Source organism: Anomalospiza imberbis, chromosome 15 (genome assembly GCF_031753505.1).
Source record: "Anomalospiza imberbis isolate Cuckoo-Finch-1a 21T00152 chromosome 15, ASM3175350v1, whole genome shotgun sequence".
In the NCBI taxonomy this organism is placed as follows: Eukaryota; Metazoa; Chordata; class Aves; order Passeriformes; family Viduidae; genus Anomalospiza; species Anomalospiza imberbis.
Window position 1 is genome coordinate 11,502,416 of NC_089695.1, and position 24,567 is coordinate 11,526,982.

General features: G+C 41.5%; 1 protein-coding gene across 1 annotated transcript in view; it reads right to left on the minus strand.

The window, feature by feature from the left end:
- ADAMTS2 (ADAM metallopeptidase with thrombospondin type 1 motif 2) overlaps nt 1–24,567 on the minus strand; it is a 174,743-nt gene that overhangs the window by 95,278 nt on the left and 54,898 nt on the right. The window contains exon 3 of the mRNA XM_068205862.1: nt 16,002–16,161. Within this exon, the coding sequence (XP_068061963.1) occupies nt 16,002–16,161 (160 nt within the window). The remainder of the gene's footprint in view (nt 1–16,001; nt 16,162–24,567) is intronic.

Consider the following 24,567-nt stretch of genomic DNA (forward strand, 5'->3'; position numbering starts at 1 on the left):
GATTCACTCTGGTCATAGCACACACAGATCCCTTTTTGGAAAATCCTGACAGAATGATGATCCACAGAGCCTGACAGATTTGTCCAAGTCCTATTAAAAAATCCATCAAAAATCAGGTGACACTGAAATTTTTCATGCAACTCAATCTTTTAGCCATAAGCATATAGACTTCTTGCAAGATACAGCTAAATCAGCAAAGAACAACACTTCAGATTGGAAGGCAGATTGGAAGATTTGAGTATCTTGACACTGCCTAATTAAGCTGTGCTGCTTTTCACACCAGAACTGCCGGCAGAAGGCAAAACATATTGCAAGCATACAGTTCTCTGTACAAGCAGATACTAAATGGCACTCCTGCCTTGCTTCCTCACTCCTCTCTGTGCCATCCCACCTTGCCTGCCCACCATGCTGGCAGGGAAGCACTGCACAGGGCACGCCCCAGAGCTGCTCTTCCCCAGGGATCAGGGGAGTTGTGCTGTTGTCCTCATCCAGCCTGCCCAGGAGCCAACAGAGCCCCTCGGCTGGCAGGGACAGGGCACCACATGGCCACTCTAAACTCAAGAGTTTCCTCCCTGCAAAGGGCAAGAGCCTGGAGCAAAGGAAGCACCTGCAGCTGTGGGGTGTCTTTAGACCCCTCTGCAAAGGGAGAGCAGACCCCAGCTGGATTTCCACAGCAGCCTCCTCTTCCAGCCTGAGGTCAGCACTTCCAAGGGAAGGAAATTCACCCCAAGCTCTTGGCAGTGTTTCTGAAACATCCTGTTAAGCACTTTGTGGGTGTTTTTAAGAGCAAAATGTGAAATGAAATGAAGTCCAAGGGTTTACACTGTCATTAAGATGACTTGTGAGAGGGAGAAACAAGAGGAGAGCAGCTAATGGGAATACAGAGGTCAGACTTCAAAGTCTGTAGGTGCCTTATTGATTCTCCCTTCAGATCCTGAAACCAATAAAATTATCTTCTTGAGATCCTTTATAGAAGGCTGAAGACAGTGATTTCTCCTGGGTATCTGAACAACTTTAAGTTTGTTTTTAAAAACTTGAACTATTTACCTTTATTATGAAGGAAGTGAGAAAGGTATTTGCACATGACAATGACTTCTGGAAGAATGTGGAGAGACCAATACTGCAGGATGTTTTTGGTGTTAGCCCAGGAAGTGTATTTCTATCCTTTTTAGCTGTATCAGAATATGTGCTTTGCTTGGATTTAATGGATATTTTGGGATTTGGGGAGCAAGGTTTTGTGTTTCAAGCCAAATTTGCCCATGAATGAGAAATTCTTCTAAATGCTAACACAACATCAAATTCTTCCAACAATTTCACTATAAATTGGGAGAATAAAAAATAAGTGCAGTAAAAGGCCTCATGCAAGATGACATCTTGGCATAAAATGGTGGAAGTACTGAGAAGGCATGATGCGTTCCTTGGAAAATGTGAATGAGAAGCTTGAAAGATTCTAGGACATCTGGGAAACATAGGAATCACCAAGACATCACCTGGAAACCTAAATTAGACCAATTGTTGTTAAAAAAATAAAGAAAAAAAAGTGGCTCACTGGACAAGACAAAAAGAAAGGAAGGACCAGAAACAACAGAGTTCATGAGTCAAAATTTTAGACTTCTTGCTGCTGCACTATAGAGCTGAAATAATTTTGATGAATTGAAGAAACATACAGAAGCACAGCCCAATGTGAATTCAATCAGTTATTGAAATCAGTTGAGAAGCTGTCAGAAAATTGCAGTGGAGGGATAAAAGTTACTTCTACATGCACAAGAAGCACTGATTTTTGGAAAGTACCATAGGAAAAGAAGGCATGTATTTCCTGAAAATTGGATTAAAAACAAAGGATGAATGGAATAATGAGATTGAGCACAGTGAAGTGCATATCTAAAGAGAGAGCTGTACAAATTAAATTCAGAAAATTATTTAATTGGACAGCACAAGGAGGAATGGAGGTGCAATTGTTACTGACAGAGTTTAACAAAATTAGACCTCACCTCTGAAAGCATCCAGCAAAGGCTGGAGGAAGGAGCACTTGCCCAGGTGAGAGAAGAAAGTGCTCATTAAAACAAAAAGGAGCAGCACTGAAATCCCATGACAAATAACCTGGTCACTTATGATCTGGAAGTTTCTTATCTGGTTCATTAATGACAAATTGGCTGAACTGGTTAAAACTAATGATGTGTTGCTTGATATAAGGGAGGGTATTGACAAAGCATAAATGGGGAGGAAAAAACCCATGTCCTGGTGGCTGAGATATTAAAGGCAGGAAACAACTGCCTGAATTCTGAGCAAATGACATGAATGTGTATGATATTGTCACAAGTCTTTGTCTGTGTCCTAAATGGTGAAAGCACATCTGCTGCAACTGGAAAGCAGCACAAAGCACACAACCTCTGCAAACTGCACAGTGGGAAACCCGGGAAAAATAAATATATTTTCAAAGGGGCTCTGATAATCTTTCATGAACAATGAAAGATGCTGCTGTCTCTCAAAAGATATAAAAGGAATGTTAGAGAGCAAGCACCTGTGCAGTGTAACTCCATTAGGAATGCCTGGATCCATTCCATCACGTCCATATATACAGTCAATCATTAGCAATACACAGGTCTTGTTTTCAGTGCTCAGTTCTTAATATAACTTCAAGTTACAAAATCTCAAAGTAAATCATGAAACCCGAAGGTACAAAATTAATCTAAACAGAAGCAAAGACACTTTGCAGTTCAGGGAAATTCAGACATCCAGTTTCCCACAGCCTTGTACTGGGTCTGCCCCCAATAAACTCACTGGGAATTTTTCCATTAAAATCAGTGTGAACAGGATCAAGTGCATGGCTTGGCTGAACCCTATCCACTTGCCAACCTATAATTTATTATTACAAAGGCAGTTCCCAGAAAATGCATTCTCATAAAGTCTGTGAGAATTAGCTATCACTTAGCACGCCTTGCCTACGGGGATTTTGAAGGAGACACTGTAATTTATTGGTGGGAGTACAGTTCCATCTCATGTTGCAAAGACTCCAAGTTCTCCTTTAAAAAACTTTTAAAAAAATGAAATAATCTTAAGGAAGAAAAGTGACTTCCTAGCAAACTGGATTCTTTCTTCCAAAGGTTCTTGGAAATGCCTCTGCCATCTCTTCAGAGACAATCAGGCTTTCCAGCTGTCTGACCTGAGACCCACAAGGTCTGTAAATCCTCGGTGCAATCAATCTTATCTGCTGCAAATCTCCAGATACCAGAGACACACCAGTCTCCTTGCAAGGAACACTCTGCCCTTTGCCAGCGCTGTTCTCCAGGGTTTCAGCAGCACAAAAGAACACCTAATTCTCTTCAGGACGTCTGGTAAGAGGATCCCATGTGGAACAGTGGGCAATCCATCATTATGGACCAGTAAACACCTCCTCAGAGATCTAAGGCTTAACTAATTCTGGCCATGTTCTCTTCTCACCCATATCCCACCACCATCACCAATGACCAGTGGAACAATGGACCACCTCAGGCTCCCCAAACTCTGTTAGCACCTGGAATTAAAGGATAATAAGAGTTGCTACAACACTTCTGCCATCATCCCACCTCTATTCCACACCAAGCCACAAATACACACCAGACCCACAGCCAAAAGATGGCAGCAATTAACCCCTTAGGGCTGGAATGTGATGTTACTTACCGCCTGTGCAGTCTTAAACATAACTTCCACTTAACTTTCAAGCCCAGATTTTATTCCAAAGCCTGTGTTTTCTTATCTGCATTTTGTTGCTATGCTGTTGCCTGCACATTTTGCAGTAGACCAATAGATTTTGCCAGTCTTCCAAAAATATTCTGCTTCAGTAATATATGACCTGCAGGTTAATATCTGAAATGCTACAATGAGTTGCCATGGAAATGTCAATACCATCCATTTCTCTGCACACATTTAATTGGGATATCCTAGAAAAATACCTGGAAATTTATTAATAATATTCAAGTCATCTTACAGTGACTCAAAATCAGATTTTCCCCTTTTTGTATATTTTACTCCATTGAACTTGGAGCAGCTTTTTTCGGCTTCCTAGGATATTTAATACCTTTTTCAGGAACCTTTGGGCTGCTTTTTTGTAACCATTTCGTAGTTTAACAAGTCTCCAGAGGCTCTGCTTAAAGAAAAACACGGCAAAAAATACTTCAGCTTGTAAGTAGAATATGAAGTCAACATGTATGATTTTCAGCCTGCTCTTTAGTCAACAATTTCTTAAGAGGGACTGGGGAAAGGCTACATTGAATTGGCAAAAAGAACAGCCAGCAAGTCTGTGAACAAGGACTCAAGCAGAGATTTAATCTATGGCTTTGGACAATATATTATTTTAAGCTCAGGCCCTTGAAAGATCTGATTTCCCAACCTCAAGAAATACATTTTTTATGTATTGAATAAAAAAATCTGCTTTAAAAGCCACATTAAAAAAATAGATATAAGCCCCAAATATCTAGGGTTTGGCATCCCCAGTTTCATTGTGAATAAAATGTAAGCGAGAGCTCTGTAAAACAAGATCCAAACTTCTGCCCTGCTCCACAGGGAAAAAGGCATGCACGACTGCAATGTGTTCATTACTATATATAACAGGGTCTCTCTAAAAATGGAAAAGCCTAGAAAGAAAGAAACCCAGTATGATGAATGAACTCTGAACACTATGATCTAGCAAAGCTCAATTAGACAAACACGACTGCTGCCCACTCAGCAACAACAAAACAGCTCACAAGAGGTAATTGTCACTGCTTGCTAATTTCACATATTTTAATAGTCAGGCAAGGGCAGCTTCTCATGTCACTATTTAGATTCTGTTGCTACCACTCACACCAGACACTTTCCCACAAAGTGACCTGGCTTTGCTGGTCTGTTGAAGAACAGCATTTCCAAAATGTCATTACTCCCCACATCCAAAGTCCCATTCAAAAACCTGAATCACTTAAAACCACACCATCCATTTATTCCTAAAAATACTTCACAAAAGAAAAAAAAAAGAGATAGAAAAAAGGAAAAAAAATGTTCATATTTCTTTAAAAGTTAAAATAAAGCCCTGCAGCAGCAAGGTAAAACTTCACTGTTAAGCGTGCAAGGTAGTTTTTGAAGGAGGTGCAGGGATGGGCATTTTGGAGGCAGCTGCTTCAGGCACAAAACATTTTTTTTCCTGCAATATGCCTCCACAAGTACCACAGGAAAAATGATCTCCTTGTCAAGCAAACAGACATGGTCACAAAGTGCACAGATACCTGATGAGATTACAAGTTTAGAAATTTCCCACAGGTGGCAGTTCATAGAAACCACCATTAAGCTTGTCTTTTCAGGTTACTTTTAGACTGAGCACGTCTTATGTGGAGCTCACTCTTTGGGTAAAAGAGTCCTTCCTCAAATGTTCTGTAAATAATCACTCCAATGTTTACAAAGCCATGATTGTTGAAGCAATGCTAAAATATTAGTGTCACCAGGAAAAAAAAACAGCCCATGTCTCTTAAAACTGACAGTCTGTAATGACCAAACCCTACAAAATGGAGCAGAGCCCAGGGAAATTAATTTTGATCCAAGGACAACTGTCTGGAGCCCAGCAGTGCTAAAGAAGGTGATTCTGAGCACTGTGAGGCTCCTGCAGCAGGACAGCAGCGAGGGACTGCGGGGCTGAGCCGCCAAGGACCGCTGCTCCCAGCTCCTCCCGGCCACCTGCTCCTGCGGGATTTCTGGCCACCCTTCCTCACACCCATCAGGCAACGCTGCAAAAGGCTGCTGAGAAACCTCCCCTGAAGAGCTGCCTACCTGTGGAACTGTCAGCTCTGAAGTGGAAATAAAACCCATCCCTAACCCCCTCACCATCCAGATTGTGATTAATAATTTTTCCCCTTGAAAGCAGCACACGTTGACGGGCAGCCGAGCCGTGCCAGATGGTCCGAGCACACACAGAGAGCTGGAACAAGGAAGAGACTGCTCAAAAACTCAGAGATAAAAGGAAAAGCAAAGATGCATCTCAGGGTTTTAATCAGAGAACCTGCTGACAAATGAAATACACAATATTTAACCCACTAACAAGCATTGCAGTGCCATGAGCTGAGCAACAATATCCTACAGAACATTAAGAACCTGTTGGTCTGCAAGACATCACCTTTTGCACAGGAATGGGATGAGTGGACACCAGAAGCAGGTGCCACTCTCTGAGGGTCTCTTTCCAGAAATGCAGTCAGTAGAGCACAGGGTCTCCATGGACATTGAGAAAAGCAATGCAGTGATTCAATGGCTTGCCTTGCCTCTGTTGGACACCCAACAGCTTCCAGATGGTGGCTGCATCCCTTCCAGCAATGAGGCTCAGATAGCAACAGCTGGCAACAGACTGTGGCCAGTGAGAGAGGGGACTGTCATTAGCAGGGTGTTACACTGCTTTAAACCAATTACCAGACCATGCCTTTGCTCTTATTACAACAGTAAAGTTTCAGTAATGGAGTATCAGGATGCAGGGGTGTGCAGGCAGTGTTGCAGGGATCAAGAAAACACCTCTATATTAACAAATAGCCATTGTTTGGCTTGAAAATTCATCATGGTCTACGCCAGTCCTACTGACAGACCATTTGTAATCTAATATGTAAATATTAAGTAAAACAGCTTCTGAGGTTTATATTCAAATGAGCAAAGATATTTAAATTCAAGCTATTACCAGCAAGCATGTATGCAGGACTTTATGATCTACACATTTTGAGACAAAATATTTAGAAAAATAATTATAAATCATTTGTAACATGATCATTTAGAAAAAGCAGAGTTTGCATTCTTAGTTTGCAGTAACAGTTTCTGTTGCTGCTTTATCCCACTTACCCACTGTTTAAAAACAGTGTTTCTGCTCTATGGAAAAGCAAAAATTTTCAAGAAGAAATTCATTCACTACTGTTACCAAACTGCAGATCCAAAGCAACTATAATCAAAAACTTTGCTGTTTTCCTCCTGGGCTAAGACATTCTTGCCTTTTAGAATTTCAGGAAAGCACAGGGGAAAAGAGCCTTGCAATAGCTCAAAGGAAAGTTAACACTGCTGTTGCTTGTTGTTCAAATGAAAATTATTTTTACCTAAAAGGTCCAAGCAGGCCCAAGCACTGCTCAGGGAACTCAAAATACAAAAAGCACCAAAAAAAAAAAAAAAAAAAAAAAAAAAAAAAAAAAAAATGGAATAGTCAAAAAATGGTTATGGAAAGTTATTTCCCAACACAGGCTTTAGCAATAAACCAAGGCTGGGCAGACCAGGCACCTCATCCATACCAACCACCGGGTTACCACAGGTGCACTGCCCACCTCCTGCAGGGTGTGACACATGCTTGGCTAAAACATAAACATCCAAGAAGCACGAGCTTCCCTGCTCATCCCTGCACTGGCACACACCAGGGGCAGAATGTGGTCCAGAAAGCTGCATCCTCCTCTCACGGTGTCTAGAAAAGGCAGAAGTGCTCTGTGTCCTGCCAGTCCAGCAGCAGCAGCGCTGTGAGCGGCAGTGCCTGCCCTGCTCAGCTCCCCCAGCACCGCTGTGTCTCACTGACCCACACAGGACCTGTGCCTGCAAGGGGGAGGCAGGACAAGCAGGAGTCCTGGCTGTGGCTTTAGGGCAGAGGGAAGAAGAGCTTTTAAAGGGAACAGTGCATACTGCAGTGTTTAAATACATTACACAATGCAGAACTCACCATATACAGAGCCAGCTAAACAAACAGCCCTTCAGCTCAGGCTTTTGCTTTGGGGGTGCCCAATGATGTCAGACTGCAGCACCAGCTCTGGGGCACTGAAAGGTTCTCCTTTAAACCAGCACTGAACATGAGCAACACAGGGGTGTAGGGAAGTATTTGGTGGCAACCATGAAAATCAGAGCAGAGTAAGACCAAGCCATTTGTTTCTCATTCTCCAGCTGGGCTCACACCACCATAAATGCAGAGACCCTTCCAGTGCCCCTTTTGTAAGCACCAAGATAACAGCACCACACAGCACTGCTGCTCTGGCCAGCCCGTGAGGAGCACATCTCACGCAGCTGAGAACAGTCAGAACCAGCTGGAATACATTTTTAATCCTTGGACCACTTCACAAGGCCTCACTTGTGGCTCTCCTGTTGCAAGAAATCATAGAAATGTAGATGTTTGAAGGATATGCATCTCTCTTGCAGCTCTGGGCTTGCCCATCACTTTCACTTGATGATGTCTTTCAGCCTCGTCAAACCACTGCATCATCATCATCATGGACAGCAGACAAAATTTATGCCACTTTTTGCCAGAAAACATTTTAAATGGAAAACACTTATCGGCATTTTCTACTAGAGCTTATTTTAGTGGTGCCTACCGGATGCTATTTTGTGTATTGTTATTGAACACAGAGTTTGAATCCCATGGTACAAAACAGCAAACACTACATGCTACCCATATTTTTGAATTCTCACTTTCAGAATCCGTTTCCTAAACAGAGATACGGGTTGCAGAACACTTCCAGTTAGTCAGGACAGAATATTAAGGTCTTTCTGTGAACAAGTTTCTCCCTCTTTGAGCCTGGCAGGACCTGCTGGATCCTCGCCATCCTCTGTTTTTCTCAGCAGGTTGGACAACATGAACACAGCTTGTAAATAAACAAACCACAACAGGATGACACTTCACAGAAAAACACACCAGTAAATGTGAAATTGCAAAAACCTCGTGGGTGTGCACATACATTTTCATAAGGCAAACCTCCCCACACGCCTGTGGGCGGCTGCACACCCTCACACATGAGAGCTCTGGCTGGGGTTCTGGAGGCAAAGTCTGACTTCCCAACTGCTGCTCCAGTGAACTCTGCCCTTCCACAGGGCTTTTACCAGCAAGACACAGGGTCAGCTTGCAGTGAAAACAAGGGTTATGTCACCCGCGTCCAAAAGGCAAATATTTTCTTCTCTCTTTCCTCCCGGGAGACAGAGAGGCTAAATCCATTAAGGATTGTGAGATCAATGGATACTAGAAGGAAGAATAAAAAGGAACTTTAATGAAATCTGCTGAAAATGTTTTTGTCTTTTAAGTGTTGACTAAATGTAAACACAAACCAGTGATGAATCAACCTCAGTTTCACACACCCCTGAAGCTGAATTAATTGATAGAAGGATGTGAAAAGTAAAATGAGTGCTTTCTCAATATTTTCATCAGAGCTTTTTTACAGGAGTATTTATATGTGAACTGGAACTTGTTTTATAGACCAATATCAGCTTTATTAACGTTTTGTTCTATTTAGCAACATTTGGTAATATTCAACTCCAGCTATAAGCTGTTCACAGCACTCATTTTGGAGAGCCTTATAGAGCTTGAATTTAGCAGAGAAGCTAAAACAAACCCATCAGTTGAGAATAAAATTAATTTTATTTTTATATTAGCTGTCAATACGGGTAAATCAGTGATATTTAAACAATTATAAATAATTAAGTCCTTCACCCTTAATCAATGCATATCTGAATGGAAGTAACTTGCTCCAGTAACTTGCCTCATAACCACAACAGAAACCCATTCAGAATAAAAAAATCCATTTAGCTTAGGATATGTACCTGAATCCCACTGAAATCAATTTGATTTAAGGACCTGCTCAAAGCTGAGCCTGCACTGAACTGTTTCCTCAAAGTCTACACAGATCCCAAGCTGCCTAATGAGAAAAGCAGGGACAAATACAGAAACTGAGCTTCTTCACATACTATTATTATGTTCCTGTATTCCAGGAAGATAATAATAGTTTAGCAAGAGTTTATTACAGCTTGGTGGGGTGTGTGGGAGAGGGAGATGACAGCTCAGTGCCAAGAACCTGCAGTGGAGCTGGCCCAGGTGGCAGCTCTGCTCCAGCTCCAGGCCACCCCACCAATTTTTACCTCTGTACAAGAGGATTTGTGTTCCTGGTGAAACAAAATGGTGCTGCAGCAACTACAGATTTGATATCATGAAGAAATAATAATGAGAAACTATTTAATAAATGTTCAACAATTCTGGAAGTGATTTAGAACACCTGGAAAAAGGAGATGTTTAATTAAAAGAAAAATCTTTTGAAGATGTAATATACTTCCCAAAGCACTCCAAAATTCAAAAAAGCACACTGCAAAGGTAGCCCACACAGCTTTGCTATGGTCCTGATATGCATATGCCTCACCACGCATCAGTAGTTACATGAGCACATCTCCATCGAAAAAACTGAGCAAAATTACTGATATTAAGAAAAAAGAAATTCAATTCATTTAGTAATAATTTTATTTCCAGGCAAAATGAAACTGACTACCCCAGGAGCACTGGGAAGGTTGACTTTTTACCTGACACACTTCTGTGGCCCAGCTAAGGCCACCCACTGAGGAAGTCCACGGCAGAAAACTCCATCAGCTCTGGAGAAAAATGGGCTATTCCTGACATTTCCCATCAAGTACATTTAAAAGCATTGCTCACTAGCCTTCACCTGGTCATCCCATATGACTTACAGCACTATTGTAAAAATAGAAACCTTTAGATTTTTCCCCAGAATTACTGCATGGTTCTCATTTGCCCGTGCTAGCAAAGAACTGCCTGATCAGCTGTAATGCAGGGGGCTGGGAAGGGTGGCAAACCATGGCCTAAGACCACTGACCACTTTCTCTGGAGAATTGTTTTTCCCCTGAGTGCTTAACCTTGCTTCTGAATCAAAAGCTGATTTGCCCCTGAAATCTCAGTCTTCCTCTTCCCAGAAATCCCCAGGAATCTGCAATGTGGAATTCAGCGAAAACCCAAGACAGGAGAGAAAGACAGATGTATTTATCATGCACAGATGATGTAGGAAGGAGACAAAAAATATTGTCATCAGAGTCTTACTGACTGCAAAATAAGGGAGCAGTAATTAATCAGCAAGAGTACAGGCTGAGAGGAAATATTGATTGGATTTGGAGAAACTTCAGTTTCCTGAAGAAACTGTTCCCCTGCAAAGGTAACCAGGAAAGTTTGTGTAAATTAGAATGGCAGCTGGCCAGCCAGCAGCCAATCTGAGCCATTTCAGGCAATCCAGAAAAATACACACCAGATGCACGCTGGTTTCTAAAGAGTAATTTAAATACATTAGTAAATCAATGGCATTGACAGTTTGATGGACTATGATGGAGGAGTCTTCCTCTGAAATATCATCTCCAAAACCTGCAAAGCTCTGGCAACTGAGTTGTTACAACTTTATCATATTTTTAACTCTCATCTTTTCAAAAAACTTCCAGAGTGGAGTTGTTTCAGCTTAAATGTACATGGATTTCTCTCCTGCTGAATTGGCCCCTAACTTTTTAGGCTTCCTAAATGTCAAAGAGTGCTGTCTTTTTGCATTGTGGAGGGCCAGGAGATGCCAGTGAGAGAGAACTGAGGACCAGCTCTGCTCTGACAAAGTTTGGGTCTGTCAGAAAGAAGCTGGCTACCACTACTGAGTAGAAGCAGCAAATTATTTCTGTCTTTTTATCTGACTGGCATGTGCTTACTGCCAGGGGAATGTTAGAACCCCTCAATGGAAAAATAAAAGGAAACGGTTGAAAAATTTACCAAAAAAAAGTAATAAAAAAAGTGATGGGGTTTGCCCCAGGAAAGAAATCACAGGGTCCCATTAAATTATCACATCATTCAGCACCAAGGCTCAACTCCTCTGCAGGTCTGACCTCCAGCAATCCCAAGTATTGCCATGGGAAGGGGTCACCAGTCTCCAGCAGAGCTGTGGGTTTGTCCATCCTGTCAAGCACAGAGCTATTCCTGATGGGACTTGTGTCAGACTGTGCTTGGCCATGCCAAGGGATTTAACTGGCACTTACAGAAATGAAAACTTTCTGGTTTAAGCACATTTGGGGAGTTACCTTACTGTCTTCGTCAGTAATAAACTGTTCTTGGCTAAGGTCATCTTTCATCTGCACAGTAAATAAAACTGTCACTAAAGCTGAGTTTCTGTTTCTCATCAATCAAATAATAAAATAAAACTCAGAGCACAGTACTTAAACAACATTTTTTAGAGAAAAGGCAAACCTTAAGGAAGTTCGAGTATAATCATTTCCTCTCAGCTGATCAACGTAACAGACACAGTAGTTTAGGTGGAGAAATGTGATATTAAAGCTTACAAGCCCGATAACCAGATTGTCTTTAGAGGTAAAAATCAAGCTGACTTTCCTGGCCTCATCATAACCATTAATTAAACAATTACCACCTCTTCAGTTAACAGCCAAAGAACATCCAAAGCAAAAACCCAGCAGTTTCAAGAAAAAACAACCCTCTCTAGCTTATCTATTTAATTCCATTTCTATTATGTAGGTAGTTTTACTGCTATCAAGGACCATTTTTCATGTTTGTAAGAAGGAATTAAACTGGAAATATTAAAATATGTTCAACATGATGCGTATTTTTATCTAGAGGAAGATAAATTATTATATGTACGCAAGCACTAAAAGCAGTTGCCAGAGAAAATAGGATTTATTCTCACCACACCTGCAATATTTCAGCCACTACATGAAAACATTTCTCTTTCTGAAACAATTAGCCTAATTTGTAGTGAGCTCACACAGATTGTCACAGAACTACTCTGCTGAAGATTATTACTTGCCTAAAATATGATGCTTACATTTTTTCCAGTACATTAACAAATAGCGTTGTTTGAGAGGGAAGACCAGGCAGAAATATTACACCCCATACTCTGCAATTCTCCCAAACCCCAGATAATCCCACACCAGTCAAAACAAATGATTCAGGTTGCCAAAACAAGTAGTTACATTTCCCAATCTTCTGATAATGCTTTACGTAAATGCCGAAGCAAATCTGGCACAGTCTGGAACCAGGGCAGGATAGATCTCTCCCAGCACATTCCACTTTTCAAAAGCCAGCACGTCAGCAGAGCCTTCATAACACAAGATGCACACCTTGATCTCTGCAGGGCTTAAGGGGTTGTGGGGTTTGCTTGTTTACAATGTTTAGACAGATGGAACCTTGGTTTTTCTTATTATAATATAAAAGATAGATAACGGTGCATGGAAAATGCTAGAAAAACCCTGCTGTCAGGTCCATCTCACCACATCTGTTGACATAATTTAGAATTTATTTCCATGGTGTGCAAAATGCTTTTTTTTTAGTTTTTTTTTTTTTTAATCTGTAGTCCCAAGCAGTCAATGGATCTTCCATTAGTCCTGGCTGCCTTTTGGGGTGTTCAGCTGCCCCCCAGCCTCAGGAACCTCGGTCCCACAGCCCTGCAGCCCCGAGTTGGAGCTCTCTACCAGGGCAGCTGTGGGGATGCACGTTGCCTTGGGGCATTGAGTTCTTCAACAAACCACCCTCCAAAATAACTGCATTCAGCAGTAAATCCCAAACCCTTGTGCCTTGTGAGGTCCAGCGTGGCCACTGCCCGCTGCCGACCCAAGACTTTGAAATGGTGACTGACCCTCTCAACTCCAAGTTCATGGAGTTTTCAATTCCTTCACCTCCTGTTTCGCTGAGAAGAGAACAGCTTGTCCTATTTCTTGTGAAAAGAGTGCCAAAGATAGGAATATTTATAAGGAATTTGTATCTATCTATCCAAACCAAAACATTCAAAAATCATGACTCACAATCCCCTCCCAAATCATGGGATTAAATTAACATATCATGGGATTTTAAAAGATGCTGTTTTAAAAATTATGGAATACATAAATTTTGTTTGTCACGCATTACCTTAAAATATTTACACAGCCAGAAACTACAAATTTTTATCAACAGTTAAAAGAACCAGAAGCTTACCTAGGGAAAAAAAAATCATCACATATTCATAAGATTCCTGGAGGCTGGACCTTTAAAAATAGTCCAAGTGTTGCAATTCATCACATGTAAATTTATGGGATTTGGCAACAATGCACTTGTCTCCAGGGATGCTGGAAAGAAGGGGAGCGCTCTTGGTTAACCTTCTTTTTTTTTTTTTTTTTTAATAGATACAGCATGCTGAAATGCCCTACTAAGTATTTCCTATCTCAGCCCATCAATCAGTTTAGAACACTAAGGAAACACACAGCAGAGTGTGCTTATCAATGTCCAATCATTAAATATTTTGGTGTTTGTTAACCAAAACTCAATGCATTATGGAAAAAGACAAAGTGGAAAATAAAATTACATTTCTGAAAGCACATCCTGTCTATGCTTTTTGCCTAGAGCAATCAGAGGTGGGAAGCCACGTTTAACAAAAAAAAAAGGTAGGGAACAAACCATTTTCAAGTGGCTGTTCACTTTCTTTTATTAAAGCCAAAGACAATTTCACAGAAAAAATCCCCTTTACTGTACATTTTTTTATTTTTACTGATTTTTGGTAACAGTGGGGGTTTTTTTCCAAAATAAAAACTAATCTTCAGTCAAGTTTCCAAATCAAAAGGTGATGGGGTAAAAGGGAAGATTACTACCCTTAGCATTCTTTCCTTAGTTTAAAAAGTGGAAATATCACAACCATTCCTACCTGTCCCCAACACCTGCTGTACCAGACAAGGTCACTGCTGCTTCTCAGCCCAACCTCCCTTTTGCTTTTCAATCCCACAGTGCTGGCTGGTGGCTGTGATTACTCTGTGCCTTTTTACCACAGTTTACAGACTCCAGCCCTGACACAGGGGAGGTGACAGACACCAAGTCTGGTGGCATCAGACACGGCGTGTGGCTTTGCTGCCAGGTACAGGCTGCATCTCAGCCTCTGCTGTCAGAGCCTCCTCCAGCAGGTACAGGTGCCAGTAACTGGAGCTGAACTACAGTTTGTGCTTTTCTGTGTACCAGACTCCTACTCCTGAGGAATATTTACCATCCAAAACCAAAAATACTGCCATAAGGTGTGAACAACATCAAGTCTCTTTTGTTTAAGAGGAAACACAGTGAGCGGCTGGTATTTTCCAACATGCAATAATTTTATAAACATTCACTAATAGAGCAGCTTCCACCATAGCTACCATCCAGCCCTTCTGGGACTGTGGCACTCAGACTGCATTACCCAGATCTGCTCCACAGTGAGTACAAAGGCAACAAGAACAACTCGGCCAAGCACTGTATCAGTCACAAAATTCACAGGTCATTTCCAAAGTGGAGAAAAAAAGTTGGTTGATTGCTATTGGTTGCTTTCTTTTTAATCCTTGTTCCAACCTGAACAGTAAGAAATTTATATTGTTCATGTGGCCCTAATTTCAGTGCTTCATCCCTGTGGTTCTCTGTTCCTTTCTTCCTATACTTGAAACCCCATTATACTGAAATAAGAGAATACTAGAGTATGAGTGACAAACAAATCTGCAGTTTGGTACACTCATTTGGAATGAAAATGCAGCTATTTTGTTGTTTCCACTCAAATGACCCAGTTAATTTCAGTGTTAACATCAGCTGTCAAAACATCCTCTTAGCAGATTTGCATCCCTTATTTATTCAGAAAAAAAGGTGCAATAACCAAGCAGTTATCAGAGAAACAGAAAACACTACACAGAATGGGTGTTTATATTTAATTCTTGTTATTCCATCACTGTCTATCACATACTTAGTACTTTATATTCCACACTTGGCAACACATAACTAAATCCAGAAAGTTTGTGCTCGTACTGGAGATACCACTATTTTCTTTTTGGGACTAATGCAGCCCAGTGAAGACAGTGTCAATAAAGCCCATGTACCGTGCCAGCCTCAGTGTCCTGCTTGCAGCCTTCCAACACAGACTTTGCAAAGACAGCACTGCCACCTGTCCCAGCAGCCACAGCCACATCTGTACAGATGTCACCCACCATCCCCTTCCTCTGCTCTGACCCAGGGCTTGGGGGGACACATGACTTCATGTTGGCCATCTCTGGAGCCAAGGAAACTCCTCAAGGCAAAGACAGTGCCTGCATCCCAGAGATGCTTTTGGCTGCTGGAATGTTTGCTTAGCCCATAGAAAATGTTCAACACGTTCCCTACTTTTCCCTCCTTGGAGGGAGAGCACATTTCCACTTTGGAGAATAAAAAAGCCAGAGGCAGCAGATCACATTGGCTACGGGCCTTCAGCTGCACCTCATCCCAGAGCCCGCCTTACCTTTGTACACAGTATCCACATTCTCACTAGGAAGCTGCTTCCTGGCAGCTGCTCTGCGATACACCACATGTGTTCTGCCTCCTCCCTCTTCCTCCTCCTGGGCCCCCCTCTCCAGAGGTTCGATGAAGAACTCGTCCTTGTCCGTGCGAATCATGCCAGCCTGCAGCACAGGGCAGAGATGGAACACTTTGCATTACTGCACATACAGCAGGAGCTGCAAGCAAACAGTTACAATATGCTTAAGCACACTTTAGTGCTCCCTAGAGAGCAATTAGGATGCAGAGAGGAAACCAGGTGAATTCTTTATTAGAGCAAAACAAGGCATCATTTTCCCAACTTGACAAGAAAGGACAAAAGGTACAACTCTGAACCAAAAGGACTCCTCCTTGAGCCACATAAGCCAAGTATAGGTCTAAGAATGTGTCTAGGAAATCACCTACTCCATTAAAAAACATCTACAATGGAAGTTACTATGACCTTAGCTATCCATCAGGCCCAGACCACTCTAGTGTTTACTATTTCTGCTAAATAAAGGATCAGATCAGTGCCATAAGCTGGTTCTGATGTGCACTTCAACAGTCAAAAGTTGTAGAGTCAGCCTTCTTATTCAGAAACAAGATAGAAAAATACTGCATCTTACATTCAGGCAGCTAAGCTTTGTGATTATTTCCCCCATGACACAAAGCCAGCAAAATAACCTTTCAAGAATTAGCCACAACTAGTTTGAGTGTCAGTAGTGCATTGTTAAAAAAACACCCCAACTTATTCATACTGGACCAGACATGAAAATATAAATTTACACTTCTACAAAGCAAGTTAAAGGAACATTATCCAATCAATTCTCATTGTGTTCAGGGGAAACCCTCATAAAGACTGACAACTTTAAAAAAGAAAAGGACTTTTTCTCATCTTTGGGCAGGTGAAACAACTTGGGCACCTGGATCACCTGAGCATATCTCCTCTTGCAGTCCTGCCCAATTGCAGGAGGTCACAGCAGCCAAGGGCTGCTTGCAGAGATGCTTGGCTTGAATCAATTTTTTCTGCATGTTTGCACATCTGTATTTGAGAACTCCAGCTAGTGAACTCTCAGCTTGCAGGCAAAGTCTTACTATTAACACGAATGAAATTGTTCCAGATCCAGCCTTCAGAAGCTTCTTCATCACATTCTTTCCCACTCTGCCCAGAGACAATCCTGGAGACACTGTAGTTTCAAACTTGCACTGTGACACTCTCTATCTTGATATCTGAGCTTCTGGGAGCCTAAATCCCCTGTTCAGTGAAGCTTCCAGGGGAAGCTCAAGCTTCCTCAAGCTTCCAGGGGAACTTGTTTGGCTCCTTTGAACCCAGTATCCTGACTTGAAACAAGCACATATAAACACACTTATCACATTCCAGCACCAAAGTTCTCATACAGCACATATTTTTCTTCTACAAGCAACAAACTACATTCCTCCTGCTATAAATACAGTATGTTCACTGGTTCCCTCCTTGGAAAAATGTCAGGTTCATTTGTCATGTCTTAAGTTACATTAGGCAAGATTTCCAGTCCCAGAATTCATATATATAATGTATACAAAACCAGATTGCAGAGGAAGGATTAAAGAAGCAAAATTCTATCAAAGGAATTTAAGTTGATGCCATCCTGCCTGTATAGAGGAAACTGAATTTGAAATCCTGTTTCTTCTTAACTAATTTAGATTCTACATCAGACACAGAAAAGGTGAGACAGGCTCAGCAGCTCAAGGAAGTCAAGACAACCAAGAAAATGAGTGCTGAACCCAAAGAGACAGCAACTGATCTTTTACTGTAAAGTGGAATACATGAAAAATTCAGACTTGATGTTACTCTCCTTTTAATGTTATTCTAACTACATTACACACACAGTTCTTCTGGATATTAAATATTATATCCAGAAATTTGGAAATCTTTTTATGATAAATTCACAACTAAACATCAAGAAGGAGCAAGCACTTGCAAGTTCAACAGCACAAGGTACAAGGCACATGCCATACTATACTCAGAAGAAATACACTGAGAGCTTGACTGTCATGTGAAAAATATGTGATTTTGGTTTTTGCAAGTGAAAAAAGCACCATGGTTGTGCACATGTTCTTATGTATTCTTGGATACATTAAGCCTAATATTAACTAAGCAGCTAATGCCAGACCATAGTTTGGAATGCAGACCATAATTCAGGATACAGGGGGAAATGCTGCTGTACATTGTGTGCAGCAGAGAGTACTGATGGGAGTTTGGAGGAATTTAGATCTTCTAAGAAAATTAACAGAGAAGCAACTTCTGCAATCAGACAGAGGAACAACTCTTATAGGTGAACTTTAGCTTCCAGGGTATGATGGCCTTTTGGAAATGAAACCTGTTGGTCAGAGTGAATTCTCCTCTCTGAGAAGATGAATGTGACACCCTGGGACAGGCTGTAAGACTAAACAGAAAGAGATATTTGAATGCTGGATCCCAAGACATAAAACAGTGCTTAAACAGTGCTTTCTGCAGATCACTGTGCCTGGTATTGGCCCTTTTCTGTGCAGGGAGATTCATGTGGCACTGGAAGCTGCCAAAGAGCAGGACAACATCAGGTGCCCTCATTCCCCACTCTGCTTCTTGGATGGACAGGACACCACTCAGTACATCCCCATGGCAGCATCTGCCCTACTTCTGTAGGGGTGCAGAAAGAAAGGAATTTAGCCTTCAAGTGAAGATTCATAGAATTGCCTGAGTTGTAAAGGCCCTGAAGAACCATCAAAGCCCAACTCCTGGCCCTGCATGGCTGAATGTTCTTTTTCTCATTTTAATCTTGGACTACACTGAAATTTCTCTTTTCTTTTAGTGCTGAGAAACATATCAATTATTTTTGATCAGAATTATTAGGAAAGAATATATGTTTGAGCTGTAAAAGAATTTATATTTTTATATATTGCATGTCCTACACAGTCTTTGATTTAGCCAACATATTGTAATTAAATTAAAAAAAAAGAAAAAAAAAGAAAGAATAGCTGTTTCAGATTCTAAGAAGAAAATTCATTTAGATGGCAAGGCAGAGTTCCTACAGAAATCCAGTTCAAGTCATCTGCCTACTAATATAACCACAGCTATAAATGATTCATTAAGAAATATGTGGGGCTCCTGAAAGTCTCCACCACACATTTCCTTACTGCTTTGAGCAAGACATTTAACCTCTTTCCTTCCATTTCTCCACCTCTGAACCAGCATAACAACTGCCTTGCAGGATAATTGCAAGGCCTGATTTGGGGGTTTTTTTGGTCATATACTTTGAACAGGAAAAGCTCAAGATGAATTGCCTAATGCATTTTTTTCTGATACTACTCAGAACACCCTCAAAAAGCCACCATGAAAGGGAGATTGCTTTTAGTCATCAACTCAACACCAGTGTTGTGCACAGCCAAGCAAGCAATAGGGCAACAAACAAGGCAGCAGGGGTTTGCCCACATCCTTCACCTTTACCCTTCTCCTGTTCTTATCCACGGCTGCCACCACCTCTGGGCCAGCCCATCATGCAAAGAACACTGTCAGACAGGCACCAAGTTTGTGATGACAACAGAGAGCATTCAGGTTCCTGCAATATCCTGGAGAATGCTTCTGGATGACTAAGATGGAAATGCTGTATTGTTTGAGCACCTGTGCCTTCCCTTCAACTGGAAGGACTTCAGAAAATCCTTGCACAGTCATCATCTGGACATTTACTCCACAAGATGTGAAAAGGGATTTTAAGCCTTTCAATTGCCTGTTCCCCCAAAAGTTCTGAACAGAATCAGAGCAGGTGCTTTCATAAACTAAGAGCTTAAAAAGTACCTGCTATTGTAGTGTTTTTCTATCCCATACTGCTCACCTCTCATCCCAGGAATGTTGTACTTCCAGGCATTACGGATTAGCAGTGATCACCCTGCACTACCACTCTGCAGCCATATACACACTGTGCAGTCTATAACCAGGCATGAAATTGTGCATGTCAGTGGAAAGGAAGTCCATTTCTGGAAAAATTGGTAAGCTCTTACCTCTTCCCCTCCTCTTCTGGGACTTTTAACTTGAAACTAAGCTGAACATAGGAATATTGATTATGGCAGCTGTGATTGTGTCCTGTGACTAATGAAAATATAAATTAATAGAAAAAGTGTTTGCCTTTGAAATGCACCAAATTGTAGCAAAGAGCCTACAATATCCCACAATTTCCCAAAGCGGGACATCCCCAGGCCTTCCTTGCAAGGGCTGTTAGATCCCAGCTGCAAATTACTCAAGTCAAGCACTGCTTGGCACTCATTAATATGCATTAAAGACTAGAGCAGAAAACACTTAATCAAAAGGAAATGGCAGTTCAGAGAATCAAAACCTCTGCTAAGATTAGCAAGGTTGTTATTTAGAAGCAAAAGCCACACAGAAAAAAATTCACAAGGAAGACTGAGAGTGAATGTCCTAATTATGACACAAATTACACTTAAACCACAAATTAGTCCATTTGTGGATCACACAGAGTTGGGGTCTAGAGTTCCACTAATCTCTTTTGAGGGTAACGGGGCTCCTGTGCATCCCTGGAGACCTCCTCCCAAGGCTTTCAAGGACCACAGGATCTACATGTGCTGCCAATGGCCACAGCCACATGGGCTTTCTGCCCAGGTTAATGACACTAATCCCATCCCACATGATGGAGACCTCCTCTCCAGCCCAGGAGACCTACTAGAGCTTTGCCACCACACCACAGAGCTCAGCTGAACAGCAGGTTTCTTCTCCCATCTCCTCAACATCCCCAGGCCCGCCTGCATTCCTAAAGACATTCTTCAGAAGCCTAACTTGACAGAAAAAACTCCCTGGCATATTTAGATCTACAGAAAACTCCAGGTTTTGGAGCGTTAGCTCCTGTGGATAATTAAATGTCTCTCTGGCTCTGCACTTGCTGAGTGACTTAATTGTCTCCTCATTGCATTCAGATCACAGCTCCTTGTTCTAGGCTGTAATGAAGTAACCCATCCAGCGGCTGCTTCAGGACTCCAGAGCCTCAGCCCATGCTGAAACCAGGAGTTTAATTAATGTTCATTTTCTTCCTCATTAGTACAGATTTACAAAGCTTCTCATTGCCATAAAAAGGCAGATTTACGTCCCAATCTCCAAGCGCATGATACAGATAGGAAGATAAAATTTAATGCGAACAAACCTGAAATTTTTAATTTTTTTTAAATCCACATAACTGGTTAATTAATTAAATCAGTAACCTAGAAAAACAGTGTTTCAGAAACTCTTAGCAATAGCATTTCTGTAAATAGAGAAAGATCTAATGTTTTTGAGTATTTGATTCTGAAAGAGATAACTAGCCAAATGACATACCTGCACATGAACAAATCCTAAATACAGTCTTGAAATAAAGGCTATTTTCTTGAGACAAAAGCGACCTACAAACTATCTGATATTTACCCTCAGTGCCTGGATTATGAGCTTGCACTCCCTGCAATGCCAGTGACCACTCCAGATGGAAACTGGCAATATGGGATTCTCCCAACAATCAATTCACAGAGAATCTGAGAAAGACTTGCATTTAAACGTAGAGTTGCCAAAAATACTCTGTAGATGACTTAAAAGAGAAAATTTTTACATTTTCAGGACAAGATATTGGACAAAGTCTTATGCCATATATCAATGTGCCTTTACCTAAAACCACATTTCTCTACATTTGACCCAAGTGGCACTGGCAGAGCAGGGAATTTCCAAGCAAATTCCACATGTTACTTTCATGATCCTTCTCTAGGTCTTAGAGCCACAGGAACATGATTTTTTCAGACAACAACAGACGTGTCCTCCCAGCACAAAAGCCAAGTGCAGAAATACTCTTTGCTCAGTTACAATGGAATGGACCTGGTGCACCAGGAGCTCCAGTGACTGGAGCAAGCTCACCCAGGAAGTCTGTGGCAGAGCTATGGACATGACACAGACGTTCCAAACTCATCCCTGCCCACATGAGATCTCTCTATATTTTCCCTTGTGCAATATGTTCATTCCCAATCACACAGTACTTTGATTCAGGAATAGATGAGTTTGGAATTTTACTTCCATTCAGCTTAATTCATGTAGATAATGCAAAAAACCCCAGAACCTCATGTCATATTTGCATTTGATTCTTTGAGAGCATTCCTCCAACTAGTGAAGCATTGCAGAGGAAGCATTGTGCAGTGCTGCAAATTCATCTTCCTTTACAGTGAAAGGAGGTACTGAAGGAATTGTGGCAAATATTTGGAACTTACTGTGCTGCATGCTCCTGCTGCCCTCAATCTACACTGATCTATTCAGGCCCAGACTGGATGGGGAAGAAAGTTTCTAACTGATCATATATATTTTTGTTGCTGTTAGTATTTTTCAGCTTTTTTTTCAAATTGGTTTGCAGTTAAGTCATGTTATTTTCACATATCCTCAAAAAAATTAAGGGGGCAAATAATTATGGATACACAGAAGAATTACACAGCCAGACTGACAGAAAAGCAGAGCCTTCTGGTCACCCTATGGAAGCTGTGTGTCCCTTAGGGCCTCCATCTATTCTCTGCATGGGGGTAAGGTCACACTTTTAGTGCACTTTGAGATCTACTAATGAATAGCAACCATACAGGAATTATTGCTACTGAGAGCTCTGTCATGACAGGCTGCCTTCTACAGTCCTTGTGGCTCAAGGGAGGATTGGTATCCATCCATTCATGCATCTACAGATTTCCACTGCTACCAAAAATAAAATTTTGTCCCCAGAGCTGAGCTTAGTCACTACACAATTGCAGGTGTGATTGATAACAGCAGGGGGACAAATCTGAGCCAATATAACCTGAAGTTAAGAGAGCTGCATTAGGTTATAGCAGATGGGAATTTGGACCCAAATCTTGCAGTTTTATGCTATAATTCATTTTAGGAACTCAGAAGGGTTTTCTGAGGTTTTTAAGGGACACAATAGTGAGACAGACTGTGTCTCATTCTCAGTGAACCATCGAGAAAACAGACACAATTGAAGTGATTTCACAGAGCAGTGCCAGATTTCAAGACAAAGGTCCTGGCCAAAGGGCCTGGCTTTCACCAGTGAGCAATGCTAAAAACACTGCTTTCAACTTCTCTGCCTTTACAAGAAAATTACCAAATTCTCACCTCTGTCACTCAGCGCCTGCCCAGGGCCAGCAGCAGCAGCAGACCAGGCACAACCCCAAGCACTTCCCTCCAGTAAATCTCCTGCCTCTGTCCCCCATGACCTGCCCAGTCCTAGCAGCCACTCACCTATGAATCCTCAGAGAACCCAAGAGATAAATCTCATTTTCAACAAATTTAGGTAATAACAAACCCAGAACTTTCTGTATTTGCCATAGATACTCCTTTTGCAGAGCAGAGCCTGCCAAAGTACAAAGAGGCTCTGAAGCAGGCAAATTCAGAGCAGATCTCCATGCAGCTGCTGTACCTGGCACCTCTGCCAGGTTGGCTTCCACCTTTCAGATACCTCCACCAGCCTCATCTCCAGTGAGCCCAGCTGCAAAAGTGTTACAATTGTGTAGCTTTTCAGAGACAAGCAGTTCCTTTAACTAAAATAATACATAAGCAAGAACATTTCGGAAATTCTCCAGGCTTGATGCCCACAGGTATGTGTAATTCCGAGTGGGAAAGAGGTGAGTTATTAAATAGCTGTTAAGAATGAAAATGATAAATGTGGCAGATCTTGCAGACTCAGTGGATTGTAAACTTGATTGCTGTTGTTGCAAGCAGGGAATAGTAATTGCAGTGCCCTGAAACATAGTTTCTCAACTTTAATCTTTCAGGGAGGAAAAGCATGAATATCAAGTCCCTGAATTTGCTAACAGCAAGATTCAAAAAGATTAACTTTTCCAATTTTGACACACAAAACCATTTGAAATAAGGCATTTCAGAGGACACTGACAAAACACATAGTTGAGTCCTACCCTCAGCAATAAAACTTAATTGACATTCTGCAAGAAAACAAGTCCAACTGGAAAGCTCCTCAGCTCAAACTCTCACAAAATGGGACAGTTGCTACACAAGTTTCTTTTCAAAAATATATTTGCTTAAGGCACAAATCACCACACACTTAAGTCAACGAGTATCACGTTCATAAGTCTCAAGGTCAGAATTTTAAGTGGATTTGTAAATACTAAAGCAGTTTAGTCTGATATTCTGTATAAGACAGGCCAAAGACTTTTTATCAAAGCATCACTGCAGCCTCCCAGAAACTGTCTGCAGCAGGGCTGGAACAGATTCATTAATGGGTAGGAAACAGAGTCAAGGGCTTGCTATGGTAAACAAGATAAAAAAGATCCAGACCACAGAAAACTGCAGAAAAAAGGTTTACTGCATTAAAAAAGAAAAAAAAAAGTTTAATATATTAAATTAATCTGAGTGGAAACCCAGCATTTAAAGTAATTCCAAATTATCTTATAAAAGTCCTGACTCTGTTTAGGAAGATGTTCTGCAGCAGCATTGCACATCCACAGGAGCATGTGAACTGCAGAGCACCAGCTGCAGGGCAGCAGGAGCCAGCCCTGGCCCCAGCCATTCCCATCTCCTG